This window comes from Rhinatrema bivittatum, chromosome 11, assembly GCF_901001135.1.
Source record: "Rhinatrema bivittatum chromosome 11, aRhiBiv1.1, whole genome shotgun sequence".
In the NCBI taxonomy this organism is placed as follows: Eukaryota; Metazoa; Chordata; class Amphibia; order Gymnophiona; family Rhinatrematidae; genus Rhinatrema; species Rhinatrema bivittatum.
This window is the reverse complement of record NC_042625.1, coordinates 66012144-66028311: the sequence shown is the minus strand read 5'-3', so window position 1 is coordinate 66028311 and position 16168 is coordinate 66012144. Positions and strand designations below refer to the sequence as shown.

At 45.2% G+C, this 16168-nt stretch overlaps 1 protein-coding gene across 2 annotated transcripts in view; it reads left to right on the top strand.

Annotated features, from left to right (window-relative positions):
• CLPTM1 (CLPTM1 regulator of GABA type A receptor forward trafficking) overlaps window positions 1–12522 on the top strand; it is a 73162-nt gene extending 60640 nt beyond the window's left edge. For both annotated transcript variants that reach the window (XM_029619564.1, XM_029619562.1), the window contains 3 exons: window positions 7233–7368; window positions 8385–8552; window positions 11812–12522. In XM_029619564.1, coding sequence (XP_029475424.1) covers window positions 7233–7368; window positions 8385–8552; window positions 11812–12020 — 513 coding nt within the window. In that variant the 3' untranslated portion in view covers window positions 12021–12522. The remainder of the gene's footprint in view (window positions 1–7232; window positions 7369–8384; window positions 8553–11811) is intronic.
• The last annotated feature ends 3646 nt before the right edge of the window (window positions 12523–16168 follow it).

Genomic DNA, 16168 nt, shown 5'->3' with positions numbered 1-16168 from the left:
TTGGCAACTGGGATTCAGTGCCAAGAAGTGCAGAATCATGCATTTGGGGAGCAATAATCCAAAAGTGCTGTATGCAGTGGGGAGTGAAAGACTAATCTGCATGGAGCAGGAGCTTGGGGTGTCTGATGATCTGAAGGCAACAAAGTAGTGTGACAAGGCAGTAGCTAGAGCCAAAAGGATGCTGGGCTGCATAGAGAGGAATAATCAGCAAGTAAAAGGAGATGATAATGTCCTTGAAATAGGTCTTTGAGGCCTGTGTTCAGTTCTGGAGACTCTATCTCAAAAGGGATAGAGACAGGATGAAAGCGGTCCAGAGCAGGGTGACCAAAATGGTGTGGGGTCTGTATTGGAAGACTTATGAGAAGAGGCTGAAGGATCTGAATATGTACATCCTGGAAGGAAAGAAGGTGCAGGAGAGAGATGATACAGATCTTCAGATATCTAAAAGGTATTGATGCATAAACTTCAAATCTTTTCTGTTGGAAAGGAAACTGTACAACTAGGGGACATGATATGAAATGCCAGGGAGATTACTCAGGCCAACATCAGGAAATATTTCTTCACAGAGAGGGTGGTGAATGGAAAGACAAGTAATGGAATTCAAAAGTGCATGGGATAACAACACAGATCCCTAGAGGATGGAAATTAGGAAATGGGATAATCTGTTAACTTTTAGGTGTAACATTTCTGCATGGGGGTATCCTGCATGGAGCAGCAGTTACTACCGTAAGCACCTTGCTGGGCAGATTGGATGGACCATTTGGTCTTCATCTGCCATCATTCCTTACATTACCATGGTATGCGTTATACAAATGATGTGAATTCTTTATCCTGTCATACTAGTCCAGATGAGTAAGTTATGCATCCGTGCCAGCAGATGGAGAGAGAGCTACAGTTCTTTTCTGTGACATCACTTTCAGTACATGGGCTTGGGTAGCAGCAAACCTTGTCAGTATTTGTCTCATCTGTGGGGTAAAAAATATTAAAAGTAATTTTTTCCACTGATTTTTTTTTTTTTTTTTTTGTTATAACATTTAAATTCCCAGGAAAAATAAAAACTGAAACAAAGGTCCCTAATTATACATGGTCCAGAAAGTTGCCAGAGGAACTGGTATAAGTGAGTCTTTTATGAGGGATTTTGATTACTAGTCGTCTTTGCAGAATAGTGTCAAAAGCCTTATTGAAGTCCAGATAGGCAACATCTACTGCACATCTCTAATCCATCACTATTTATTTATAGAAATTTCTATTCTGCCCACTTATCAATATTTCTGTTCTGGGTGGATTATAACAAAGTGACACAAGATATAAACAATATCAATAAAACATATTAACAATAAAGCAATAAAACAAATGTATATAAAACACAATCAAAATAAACAAAAAACACAGCACCCTAAAGTATTAAAGGGGCAAGCAACTAAGACATCTTAAAAGCTTCATTAAATAGATGAATCTTCAGAGCTTTATGAAATAATCTTTATTCTGATATCAAGCATATCTCTAAAGGCAGCCCATTCCAAAGGACAAGGGCAACACAAGAAATTATTTTTGGCTCATTAATGAGCTGAATAAAATCTTCCCTTTGTACTATATACAATTGTTTCAAGGTGCTACCTTATCTTTTTCTTTAGTATTCTATAGTTTTGCCCTTTACTGAAGATAAAATAAGGGGTCTGTAGTTGCTGCATGCAAACTGCTTGTTTCCACTTTTGTAACTTAGAAGTTGATGGCAGAAAGACAATTAGCCTATCCAGTTTGCTCAGTTATACTAACATGGCAAGAATATATCCCAGCTGCCATCCATTGAAGCTTTCCTGCTTATAGGATATCACTTCTCCTTGTTCTTCCTAATTGGTTTTCTTTCATCCTGATGAGCATTAAGATCCATCACCCAGTTCTCCCATGTCTTACCTCCAAGGTTTTAATAATCTAAATAGCTGCCAAAATTAGGCTGTTGCCCAAACAGCGTCCTAAGTCCCTATGGTCTTAACTAGACAGTATGTGGCCACAACCAGCCTGCCAGCCCTGTCCCGGTTGGTTTCTAGGAAGTTGGTTTGCTGGTATCAACCTTGCTACAAAACTCTAAACATTTAAAAAAAAAAAAAAAAAAGTAATGCAATAAATCAGGAGGAAAAGACTTAAAAAATGCTGCGATCTGCAATAGAATGAGCAGCTGTAATTTTTTTCATCATAAAAACTTTCTATATATTTTTTGCCTTTTTTTTTAATCTGAAAAAAATCTGGAGATACAACTGCTACCTCCCAAACTCTTAACTCTTTCAGGACAGCCATCACACCAGTCCTAGAAAAAACAGAAATGGAAAATGAACTTATCTTTGTGAAAAAACGGATGTGTTTTTTTCTCAGTGATGCAAATACTTCTTTCTCAAAAACAAGCAGGATGGCAGTCCTCACACATGGGTGACGTCATCCGACGGAGCCCGCACAAAACTTTGATTTCAAAGATTCTAGAGTTTTCCCAGGCAGGGTCCTCAGTTTTTGGGGGTTTTTTCGCCCCCTGCAGAGTCCGTATGACATGGTGTTTTGCTCTCTTCCTCACAGCTACTGCAGTGAAAATTCTGGAGTTGCAGAAGATGTGGGGGGTGTGTGTGCTTTTTTTTTTGTTTTGTTTTGTTGTTTTTCCTGGCAGGACCCTGTAATATTTTGTTTTGTTCCATTTTTTTCAGTGCTTCTCTCTGCCAGCCACATGGTGGGCCTAGTGCCCATTGCTGCCTGGCAGAGGCTTCTTCCATTAAATAAATAATGTTGCGCCCGCAGTTTCCTCATGTTGTCTCCATCAATTTGAATATTTTTGCCTTTATTGGTGTCTCATGGGACCTTCAGTCCCTGTGTGGTCTGGTTAGGCCTCTGGACTGGGGACTAGCCTGAGTTCTCATCCAGGTAAGAGTTCTGTGTTGATTCATCTGACCACTGGGCATTGATAGAGGCCCAGACAGCAAGGAATCCAGGACCAGATCGTTCCCATGGGGAGGAGAGCTTATCCTCCCCACACTCCTGGGAACTAGTCTCCATGGGTCCAAATTAATTTTCACCTCCGTTGCCCTTGATGCAATAGCCTCCCTCATGATTGCCAGTTTGCTCTGGCAGAGCAGTCTCCATGGAAGAGAGGGTGAGCATGAACCTGGGCAAGCAGCTCTGAAGCTGCACCGCCGGTGCCTTGCCTTAACATTGGTCACCTGTGCATATTCATGTGCAAGAGTACTGGTGGTCAAACGCTGGTCATGGAGCCTGAAAGTAAGATCACTTGATGTCTGCGCCATCGAGGTTGTGCACAGTGGGCTCTGGGAGTGCCATCAACACCAAGTGCCGGGAGCACCATTGATGCTGTTGTGCACTGAGGGCACCATCAATGCTGTGGGCACTATGGGTGCCATCAAACATCGTGGATGCTGTCGAGCACTAGGGGCACTGTTGGGCACTATCAAGGCCATGAGGTGCTGTGAGAGCCTTTGCAGCCAGGTAGCAGCATGTGGCCTGTGGGTGCCATCAAGCACCATGATTGCCCTTGAGGGCTGTCACGATGTTAAGCACTGTGGGTGTCATCGAAGCCATGGAGCTCCATCAACACTGTTGGGCTGCATAGATGCCATTAGCGTTGAGAGTATGGGTGCTACTGATGCCATGGGGCAACATTTAAGCAATGGAGCACCACTGGGACCGTTGGATTCCATCAGTGCCACAGATTGCTATGAGCACAGACGGATGCTGCCTGGGTCATATGCACCATGAAGTGCCGAGGGTGCCATTGACATCACTGCAGCTATTAACGCCACTGGCGCTATAGACACCAGGGGTGCAATCGCCAATGTTAAACGTGGTAGATGCCATAAGGGGCGTCGATAACATGGAGCACATGCCCTGGGATGCCATACATCTGCATTGCACTGATCAGACCAAGCACACCAGTGCAGAGGGCCTGTGAGTGCTGCTGTTTGCCACCAGGCAATGTCAATGGGGGGGCACCACTGGGCACCATTCAGTGTCCTCACGTGCCTGGCACCAAGAGCACTATGTGACACTGAATCCTGATGGGATAAATGCGATCACACTCTGCACTGGGTGACTGCCCCTTCACAATGCACCACTGTAAATACCGGCAGCATGGTTGCTAATTCATGACGTGGCTTGGAGCAGGCTGAGTTGTGGGCATGGCCAATATAGACTCACACTGGGGTGTCGGGTGCTTATGTGCTATCATTAGCAAGGCGCTGCATGCAGTTACTATACTGAGGTTAAGCATTGTGACATCACTATCACTCGTCCTCTGCAGTGATACCCTTTCACCGATGGCAGAGGGCATCACAGGTTAGAGCACTGCAATTGCCAGTACACCATGATGTATCTGGCCTTTCAGGCATTAGTGGGCTTCTCTTTCTTCTGAGGCCACCCATTTAGGATGGAGACCAGGAGGGGAGCATGGAGATTTGACACCACTTTATTTACTTCCCCCCAAGGGGTGGGGACAGGCCTCCCTGAGTTCCCTTCCATATTAGCTTACAGTCTGGATCTCCTTTACTGGGAAGCTCATACTACTGCAAGTTCTCTTATCTTGCGGGGCTATGCTTCTTGATGATGCAGCCTTTGGCTAGGTCAGAGCAGCTCCTTGCAGGTCTCCAATTGGGAGCTGGGGGAGGATAAGACAGGGTCTGCTAGACTGCTTTCTCTGGCATTCATGTGGCAAGTTACTGGTGTGCCAGTAGTGTTCGGCTGTCCAGCCTCCAGCTATTGGCTCTCTTGCCAGTAGAATGCTTTAGTAAGGGTTGAGCCCCCTTCTTTTTCTCCATAAATCATCAGCTGCTTTTTTTCAGTCATGGGGAGAGTAGGGGGTTCCAGGACTGTTGCCCAGACTCTGATAGTGCCACGGTGTCGACTCTTGGTGGTTGGTTAACATCGCATGTATGGGATTAGGTCCGATCTCATATATGCCGTTGACCCGGTTAAAGTCGAGCTTATATGACTGTTGGATTCCAAAAGGCAACCTTAGTAGGTTCCCTCTCAGTATCTTGTTTCCTACTCGGGGAAAGGGATATTTCACACTCTGTTCTCCGGGTGATTTTGCTTCTGAGTAACTGCTTTCTTACTTAGCAGTTCTCCATATTCTGCAGGATCCGGTGGACCTGTCGGGGAAGAACACTAATGCCACCTCTTTGTACTACCACACAGCTGGGATGCTTTGTGGCATGCAGGGAGCTGTCACCAGCCATGCCTTCTTGCAGTATTGGTTTTGTATTCCCTCTCGTAGGATTCCGCTCTCCAGCAGCAGGTAAGGATTTCTCCCGCGTGTGGGGAGTGCTTTTCTGATACCTGCTGGGCAAAAACAAAAATGTTTTCCCCTTGTGACCACTCCTGCAAATCAGTAGCATAACTGAGTGGTATTCTAACCACTGAGGGACTTTTTTTTGTGGATCAATTGGTTGGCCAGTGTTCTTCCCTTTCACTTGTGTTTATCCTGCTGGCTTGGGGGGATATGACAGTCATAGGAGTGCTTAAGTTAGGTGGGTTTCAGTTGAAGCTCACCGTTGTGCTCCTGGTGTAAGCGTTGTGCTCCCTCTGGGGGTAGCTTTCTCGTGCCTCAGTGCTTCTTTCCACTCCATCTGACCTGGGAGGTCAGCTCTTTGTTTGTTTCTCATTTGTCAGGTAGGGGTCTGCCAAAGACCCTGATGCTTTTTTCCACTTCTTTGAAGCAGGTACTTGGGTTCTATGCCTGTTGTTCCCCACAGCTAAATGTCGGGCGTACCTGTGTGCCAGCAATCTGTTCCTACTTTTCAGATGCTAGTGATCCGGTTTCTTTCTGGAGGACTCTCTAGCTCCAGATTGCCTATTGAGCTGTCTTTCCAACACTGAAGAAATTTGGGCTGTCTTGGTCCAGGAGCTCTTTTTCTCCTTGTTAGTGATTTGTGCCCTTTCCTATAACCAGGAATACCTAGATCTCGTGGGACATGTCACCGCTTGCTGTGCCAGTTCTGACTGTGTTTGTTTGTGCGGCGATCACGCCTCTGCCTTCAGCAGGAACTATTGCCATACAACCTTTTTCACGCCATCTGTCCTACGAGTGTCTGAGGTGTAGAACCCAGCTCCTTCCCCCTTCTAGAGCCCATTATGGGTCTGGCTGCCTCAAAAAAATCATGCTGTAGCAGAAGAAAAGGGGGAAGGGTGGCTTATACTGCCAACCACTCAAGTTGTGCCTTTAGCACTATGGGGATTTTCCCCCTTTTTTTCTTGTTTTGGCCACCCTGTAGCTTTGGTAATCACAGATGTGAGTCCTTAGGATCCCCCCCACCTCCCCTGGGAGTTGGTTTCTCCATGTCTTAGCTTTATCATGGACTGAGGGGGCTCCTCCTGGGAGGCAGGGAAGTGATGACAGCTGCACATGCTCAGTAGAGCATGCTGAAAGCTCTAGAATCTTTGAAATCAAAGTTCTGTACCAAACTTCGTTTGATGGCGTCACCTATGTATGAAGGCTGACATCCTGCTGTCCTTGGGAAAACACTTGTTACTAGTGTAAGTAACCTCATTATATTTGTGAATGTTTTCTTCAATGCACAAAGCTTCATTACTTAACTGTCCACTGCTCTACAAGATATTATTCCATGAAAGCTCATTTACTCCAGAACTTGATAAACACCACTGGGCAAGAAATGCTAACTTGGCCACCGTTTTCGGTGGGACAGCTGCTTCAGGGAAATTTTTCAGCCACTCGATGGGCTGACCTTCACTGATTCCACTTTAACAGCGCAGTGAAGGTGATGACTATAAAATGAGTGATTTAAAAATTGCCCTGAAGCAGTAGTCCCTGCAAAATGTCCCTGGGAATGAGCAACAGGAATTAGATCTACTTTATGGGATCTGCCAGGTACTTGTGACCTGGATTGGCCACTGTTAGAGACTATCTGACCCAGCAATCTTATATTCTTATACTAGATCTGGGCTATACTAGATTGGGGATTTAAAAATGGGGGGAACCCCTGAAAAACTGAACAGAGCACCATAGCCGAAGTAGAGGCCACTGCTGAATGAGCCAGAAAACCTAAAAAGCAAAAGGAAACTGCTCTGCCAAAACCAAACCAGAGTAATCAGATACCAAAAATGTTCAGTAGAATGACCAAGCAATCTAGAGCGCAGGTAGCCTTGGCTTTAAGAAGTGGCACTTTTACATTTGCTTTGGTTCAGAAGAGGATTAACGTGTACTGACTTTTCCTCATCTTCAGATGGCCTTCCGGTATCTGTCCTGGATCCTGTACCCCCTGCTGGGCTGTTATGCTGTGTACAGCTTGTTGTATATGGAACACAAGGGTTGGTACTCCTGGGTGCTCAGCATGTTGTATGGCTTTCTCCTGACCTTCGGTGAGTAGCACAGAGTGGGCATGCAGATGCGGGGAGTTCTTTGAGGGATCTTCTGGAGTACACTGTGTTGGGGGGAGGGTTCAGAGCTGGAACAGCGTGTGCTGCAGGGCAGGAATGAGGTGCAATGGCAGAACTGGAATGACTCAGTGCAGGGTTGAGCATAACAGGAGCTGTAATTTTACTGTGGATTACAGACCAGGATGGTGTATGAATGAGGGAACAAGAGCCATAGGTGACGATGGGTGATCAAAAGGTAGAAGCTACTGATGACCAGCATGGGTCAGAGAGGAGTGGGGGCTTTTGATGAAAGAATAGAGATGGAAGTGGTTCTTAATACACAGGTATTCTCCCTCTTGCTGAAGCGGGAGGAAAATGTTTTCCAGTTTGGGTTCGTTAATTTTGAGCTGGCTAAAGTTATGCATGCCTTTAGAGCTGTATAAATTGTACCCTCAGCCTTCTCATGTGCTTGCTCCTGGTATTATCACATTTAGGTTTTAGCTGCTCCTAGGCACTGTTGATGCCACCACCCTCCTTTATAGGAAGGTCAGATGTGGGAGCCAATGATAGTGTTTTTCAGTACCTTGGTCTGTTTTGCAGCCACCTCCACTCTGTGAAAGCTTCTGAGGGCGTGGGTGGGTTGATATTCCCAAGAACCTCCCCATCCCCTTGTAAAACTTTGCTTCTCTCAATGGGACAGGCAGTTGCACTGTCTAACTGGGCAAGTGATGGGGTTGTAGGGCTTAGATTCTTGGTCCCATTTTGCTAGTCTTAGAATTTTCCTTCTCCCAGAATGTTGTCGCTCTTTGCACAGGCTTACTAGGCCTGCATTAATAAGTCCAAACCTGTCCTAGTTCCCTTCCCAGAGTCATTCCTTAGCTTTTAGCCCCTTATGTCTCCCCTGCTGGGGGGCTATCTTTAGCACAATCATCTCATGACTTTCCTCCCTGGCATCTGTCTTCAGCCCGAGCCTCTCCAGGTGTTTCCACTGTGAATCTCCCTTTCCTTTCTTCCCCCAGGGTTTATTACCATGACGCCACAACTCTTCATTAACTACAAGCTGAAGTCTGTGGCACATCTGCCCTGGAGAATGCTGACCTATAAAGCTCTGAACACTTTCATCGATGACCTGTTTGCTTTTGTCATCAAAATGCCCATGATGTACAGAATAGGCTGCCTGAGAGACGGTGAGTATTCTATCCTCTGCTTCCTACAGAACCGTTCCTGACACCACAGGTTGAGTGTCTTATCCTCCACCTCCTATTGCACACTACCTGATGCAATGGCCTGAGTTGGTAAATATGCTTTCCTATCCTCTTCCTCCTACCTTTTGGTGCCACATCCTCAAGAGACAGTGAATATCCTTTCCTACTGTACATCTGGCACCTTGAGCTGAAAGATAGTAAATGTGGTGAAACGGGGTTTTGTATATCTTCTGCTTTGTTCTGGGATCTGTTTTATCCAACGAGAACTGCCTCCCCTTGCAAACTCTTAACATACAAAGTGACATCTGGTCTTTTGCAAGGTGCTCTGCAATTCTTTGCAGCTGGGGGGCTTTTCTTTGTGTTATCTTGGACTGAAAGGGTTAAACTTGCTTCACGATGGAAAATTAAGCCATTTTCTGCTTTGCCCTATGGATTTGTAATATTATAATGTTACATAAGCATTGCAAGGTTATACAGTGTTTTCAGGAAGCCAGTGTTCTGGGTTATGGTTGGTTGTACAACAACTGCTCCAGATAGAACTAGCTAAGAATTTGCCAGAAATTTGTCATAACTAATAAGCACAGCCCACCAGACTTGTGTCAAGACCCTGTAGGATACTGTTTTTTTTTTAACTAAACATTTTCATTTGTTAGTCCTCTTTGACTCATCAGTGACCCACAGAAGTCATACTGGGTATTGTTTGTGTTTTGTCAATGGATGTCCTTTCTGAGAACTGTGCGACATCTGAGTTTTTGTGCAGTTGTAGTGTCTTTAGAAACTACCAAGGGATAGTTGGCAGAGCATAGGGTATTTGTCCAGAGACCAGCAGGAACCCAGTTGGTGGTTGGGAGGTTGCCAGTATAGGGACAGGATTGTAGGTGCAGGCAGGACTTGAGCAATGCTTGCTAGGACCCTCCATATGCCCACTGGGTTCAACGTGCATGAATGCTGAGGGTACCGCTAAGACGCTGCATGGTGGTGAATATCCTGTCGTCCATCTCCTATTGTACACCACCTGATACCACAACCTGAGAGGTGGTGGGTATCCTATTTTCTGCCTTGTACTGTACATTTCCTGACAGTGCTACTTGAAGAACTAAGGTTTTGTCACGTCATGCTCCACTTCAGGTGCAGAACATAGGAGCAGTAACGAACGGACGTACATTGAGGAAGGATGAGTGCTCTGGAGCAGGGGTCTTTGCCTGTGGAAGACGCTGTTCCCTGCAGTTTGAATCCTTGGGTTCAAGTGGCCATTGGGTCTTTTTAGGCACGGAGAAACAAAAACACCGGAGAGCCAAAGCATGAGCCAGAGTAGGAAACCAAAAAGCCTAGGCAAGACCGGAACAGGAGCCAGGAACCAGAATCAGGAATGCAGGAATAAGCCAGGCAACAGAGATACAGAGTGAACTCGGTGTGGACAGTTAGATCGTAGAATATAAGGAAGCTCATCCTGCCACACCTTTGGTCCATTAGGGAGCCTTTGGAGGTGGACCTCCCTAAAACTTCTTTTCTTTATATTTTCCTGAGTCTGCATTGTTTCAGAGTCCCTGTGGCTCCGTTGCTAATTCTTTTGGTCCTTAACACTTGAGGCCATGGGTTCAAATCCCCCTGTCCGAGCCTCAGGATTGATTGGGGATCTGAACAAGCCAGTTCATCTTTAATGTGGGTCACCAGCCCCCACTGAAAATGAGGATGCAGGGTCAGTTCATTCCAGTCCAAATAGTTGACAAGCTGCTTAAAATCCTTTGTGGTACTCAGTTATACTGCAGCAGCCTTGATACAGCCCCAAGATTCTGATCTCTGCTAGTTGCATATGATCAGGGTTACCGAAGGCATGGGAGAGAGCTCTCATGAATGAGTCCAATTGATTTAAGACCGCGATCATCCCGTTCTTATAGTGGAGTAACCCATAAGAGGGCCTTTTTAATAAGCAGGCTGATCATGAAGCAACTTTTTGCAACTCAGAGACTGAGTGGGGATGCAATTTAAAGTTTTGTTTACATTGGTTTAAATACCCCTGCACCTCCCCCTTGTCACCACAAATCTTTTCAGGAAGGGCTAACCGAGGCTTACTAGGCAGTGTACTTTGTCCGCTAGTAGGTTTCTGGCAGGTTTCAGTCCTGAGCCTGCAAAGCATGGAGTGGGCCTCCAGTCCTTGTACTGTCTCCATAAAGCCCATAACACAGTCCTGCAGCTACTCCATCAGCCCATCCCAGCTTTGGGCTGGTCCAATGTCACAGCTCACTCTGCTACAGCTCTAGAACATAAGGGTATTAGTGAATGGATGTACCTTGAAGAAGGGTGGGCACTCTGGAGCAGGGGCATTGCCTGTAGCAACCGCTCTTCCCCCATAGGTTAAGCCCTTGGGTTCAAGTGGCCACCAGGTCTTTTCAAGCGCAGGCAGGCACAGACGCAGAAGCACCAGAGAGCCAAGGCAGGAGCCAGAGCAGAAAACTAGAAAGCCCAGGTGAGACCAGAACAGGCCAGGCAACAGAGATTGACATTGTGGGCTGTTGGTCCAGCAAAGGTGTAGCAGGGTGAACATCCTTCTATACTTCTGTATATTACAAGCCACACACAATGCTGACCAATAGGGAGTATTTGGAGGTGAGTCTCCCCAACATTTCTTTTCTTGATATTTACTAGAGGATCTGCATAACTTTAGAGTTCCTCTGGATCTGTCACTAAGTCCTCCTGGCCTTAAACACCAGAGGCCACAGGTTCAAATCCTGCTGTCCCTGATATTGTGGTGTTAGCATTAAAATATGGAAGAGGTGTGAAAAGATATGGGAATGTATTACAGGCCTCAGATAAAGGAGGGGTAAGAATGGAGGAGGTGACTTATCAATGTTAAATAATGCACAGAACATCAGAAATAATAATCAAGCTTTTTTATTATGACATCTTTTATACATGTCTTTGCTATCCTGTAGTTCCCTTGTAGCCTGGAGGAGTGATCATATGAACAGCAGCCACAATACATATCGCACACATGGCACATCCTGTTAAACTGATTACGGCCCAAATGCAGCATGAACCCATTGGGTGTGAAGTGACTATTGACTTTCTTCTAGGGACATCAATTTTTGAATATAGAGGGTGTGTAACTTATGAAATATTGAAGATTACAGAGGTGAGACTAGAACTTGGGTTCAGTTATGTACCAGCAGCAGTAGATTCCGCTGTCTGCTTCTCTTTCCCGTCCCATTTCAGGTCACTGCTCTTTCTGCTCTCCTTGCAGATGTGGTGTTCTTCATTTACCTCTACCAACGCTGGATTTACCGGGTGGACCCCACGCGCATGAACGAGTATGGGACCAGTGGTGAGGATCCTTCCTCCCAAACGGTACATGGTGATGGCGGCAGCAGCAGCTGCAACAGCATCACTGCAACGGAAGGAATCCCACCAGCAATCACAGAGAAATCCGCACAGGAAAAGAAGGTGGACTAGTAAATCTCCCAAAACATTTATTATCAAAAACAAGCATAACTTTAACCCCTCACCGCTGGACAGTCACAAAAAAGGAGATTATTCTGTAGGAAGCAGCTAATCTCCTCTGGATCAAGAGCTTTATTTTATTTTATATTCCAGTAATTATTAGTTTTTGGACTGGTGCCGTTCATGTGATGTGCTGTATCCTGGCAGAGAGAGGAAAAAAAAAAGCAAAGCAATCCCTGTCTCCCTTTCTGCCCCCACCTGCCATTATTGCTGTATATTTAAAGTTGAGATAAAGCATCGCGTAATCATCGTGACTTTCATTCCATTGTGCAGATAGAGTACCTCACTGAGAGGATGTCTCCGTTTCCACGTGAGAAATCTCGATTTTATGCGAACAAAGGACCGAGAGAAAAAAATAACTAATACAGTGCATTTTGTCACAGTTTCTCATGATTTCAACTCTAATATTCATAATTCCTGGACTTAATAAATTCATATGGGTGTTTAATTTAAATGCTCCTGCGACTTTTCTCTCTCGCTCTCTCTCCCGTGCTTCAATGTTTTGCAAACATGGAAGCGCCTCAACTGTGAAACTGCTTCCCCTGAGGTAGGTCTGGTGTATGGGTGGATCTGATAGCCTGCCATGTGGCATTCAGCAGGCTTGAAACGCAGCACTGACCTCCAACCATCCAGACAGTTGCTGCTTCCTCTTCTATGGTATATCCAGGAAGGTTAAGCTCCAGTCTTCTGGTAGTATGAAGTAGGAAGTTGGTATTGATGCCCAGAAAGCAGCCCACGTGGTTGTCCTCCAAGCATACTGGTTCAGTCACGGAGGTGCTCCACTTTGCATAGTGCTTGCACTGCCTGGGACTGTGTTTTGTTTTATTTTTATAGACTTTTAGTTACAAGTAAAAAGATCCCATTGCAGATAGATCAGATAACTTTATTGGAATGACAATTTTACATGTGTTGCTAAAGTAATATACAGAATGATTAAGATATAAGGGTACAAGTGCTGATGACATAGTCCTTCACACAATACTTGATATCCCTCAAACCTCAATTCTTTGGTGTCTCCAGGCAACTTTTTGCGTTTCTGTGCATCACGGTCTTGAGTAACTTAGTGTTTCATGACTGCTTCAGTTCATGCACTTCTACAGCAATGATGCAGTGTTGTTTCAGTACCTCAGGAGTGAACATAAGATATGCCATACTAGATCAGACCAAGGGTCCATCAAGCCCAATTTCCTATTTCCAAGAGTGGCCAATCCAAGTCACAAGTACCTGGCAAGTACCCAAACACTGCTTATTAATTACCATCATAGTTTATGGATTTGTCCTCTAGGAACTTATCCAAACCTTTTTTAAACCCAGTTACACTAACTGCTGTAACTTCATCCTCTGGCAATGAATTCCAGAGCTTCACTATGTGCTGAGTGAAGAAGAATTTTCTTTGATTTGTTTTAAATGAGCTACTTGCTAACTTCATGGAGTTCTCCCAGGTCCTTCTATTATCTGAGAGAGTAAATAACCAATTTACATTAACTTGTTCAAGTCCTTTCATTATTTTGTAGACTTCTATCATATCCCCCCCCCCCCCCTCAGTTATCTCTTCCCCAAACTGAACAACCCTGTTGTCTTAAGAGTGTGATGGATGGAGTTTGACTATTGGTACTGGGCCTTGATTGCAGAATTGTCCTATGTTCCAGTAATCCAGGTCAGGTTAACAATGGGGAGTAAGTCATTTAACCAATCAGTGTGGCTCTACAAAAATATTATGTGAAGATAACATTTACATGACTGGCACAGTCTGGGCATGTTGAGGGACTGGAGAAAATTTTACATGGAGATTGACTGTACTTGGAATAAGTTGGGGGTTTTTTTTTTTTGTTCATAGTGAAAATACAAGCAACTTTAAGTATGTAACTTGCTCGACAGCGATACAGGGAAGAATGGGAAATTGTAGAAAGGTGGGAGCATCATTCTTAACAACTCTATCCCAGTATCCTATTTTCCTTGCAGGAACCTTTCATTTCTCCTTTCAAGGTGTACTCTGACCTTGCAGTGACCATATTGTTAGTTTGCACTTTTTAAAAACCTCTCTTCTCAAGGTCTGTCTTCATTGGCTGGTGCTGTGGTCCTATTTTTATATGTATCAGTTTATGGTCTGTATGAGACACAACATGGATCTCTATAAACTGTCTTTACTGCAATTAGGCTTTTATGCATTTATATGTGATGGGTGCATAAGATTCTGATGAAGTTGTCCTCCTAGTGATATGAAGCCTGAAATGCGGAGTTCCTCTTTATCCAGTCCGACCAGTCCAGATGAATGGCTTCTGCCCATCGACCAGCAGATGGAGACAGAATAACAGGATCACTGATATCATCCCTTACACATCCATGCTGACCTCAGCTGCCTTTATTTTGGCTACAGCAGATGGTACAGGTGTACATCCCATTCTCTGGACTCAGGCCTGGTTAGGCAGGTTTGGAAGAGAAGTGGTAACAGCTCCTGAAGTGAAAGCCTTGTGCTTCCTAGCACAGAGGAGATGATAAAAAGAATAATGAAGGGAAGAAGAAGCCCTCTCCAGAGATGAAAGCCTAATGCTCCCACCCTCCACTGAGCACAACTTTTGTCCAAGAAAACTTCAAGACTTTTTGTCTGTTGAAATGGGGCTAGATGGTCTCCCCGCTTGCCTCCCCAACCTCCACTCAGTCTAGTTCCTTATTTGGCTTGGAAGTGACCGGGTGTGTCGAACTGATGCTGCTTCTTAAAATTTCTTTTGTAGGGGAGGAGGAGGGGGAAGAAAAGAAGCAGCTCTCCAGGAAACAGCAGGGGCTGGCCAGGGCAGAGGCTGATTGGGGAACAAATGTAAGGGTTAAGTGACCAATCTCGGTATTCCCAGTTGTGGCAGCATTCTCTGAGGGTCAGTGGAGCCGGGACAGAGAAGCAGCAATAAAATCGTAGCTGCTGCAGACATGGGGAAAAAAGACTGCGTGCTGCTCGAATTGTGAGGGAGTTGCTCGCCTTTGCTACGTGTATAGCTGATAGGAGCTCTGGAGTGGGAAAGGCAGCATTCTGGGATGTGTGGGTGGAGGGTTCGAGTTACCGGTTTCAGCTAAAGCTCATCTTCTGTTGGGCCTTCCTCTCTAAGGTGGGGTCAGGGGCCATTTTGGATCTGCAGGGGATTTAGATCCTCCTCCTCCTCTTGCTTCTGTGGGACAAGCAGTTGGGGGGGGGGGGTGTCTTAATGGGATTCCCTAGCAGCTGAGGCATTTAAAGGTATAGTCTCTTCTCCTACAGCAAATTCAGCTTCCTCCTTTGCCTAGGTAGGTGCATTACTTAAGTGTTTGTTGCAGAGATGCAGTTTGGTCCTTGGATTTGCTCCAAGTCTTCCAGTCCCTCTGGTTCTGGTGCTATGAGGAGGCAGAGGGCCTGCGCGGTGGAAGAGAAGTGGTTAACTGAGGAGTTCATTTCTGAATCAGAGAATTCCCTTGATGAGTTTAGGAAGTTACCGGACACTGCTGCGGAGGAGGATTTAGAGGAGGGAGATTTTCCTCTGGAAGGAGAGGATGATTCTTCTGTGATGCATCACTTCCTTAGGGAAGAACTAGCCTTGATTTATCAGTCTTTGAGCACTTCGAATATAGCAGAGGAGAAGGATGAGGCTCCCAGCTCGGCAGAATATCCCAAAATGATCAGTATTAGAAAGCCTTCTAGATCCTTTCCACTACATAAGGCAGTTAAGCATCTGAAGTGGGTGTCTCTTCCTAAAATGGTCGTGCTGGTCTTTTCAGTAGCCAAACAGATTATGATTCCAGTTAAAGGCAGTATGGCCCTGAAGGATACTCAGTATAGAAAATAGTGGTGAAACAGGCCTATGAAACTCAGCATGGTCCCACAAGTTGCAGCATGCAGCTGTTTAGTTGTTCAGTCTGGGTGTCATTGACACAGTGTGCGCAAGAGAAGGGTTTGGATGAATCCCTAAAGTTTGAGCAGAGGGTTGCATACCTGGCAAATGCCTCCTTTGATTTGCTGTGCACTGTTGCCAAAGGATATATTGCAGATATATAATTTTTAAATGGTTTTGGGGTGGGGGGGATATTTCAGGTTTCCCTAATTTCAGAGTTAGTATGTATTAACTGAAAATGTTACC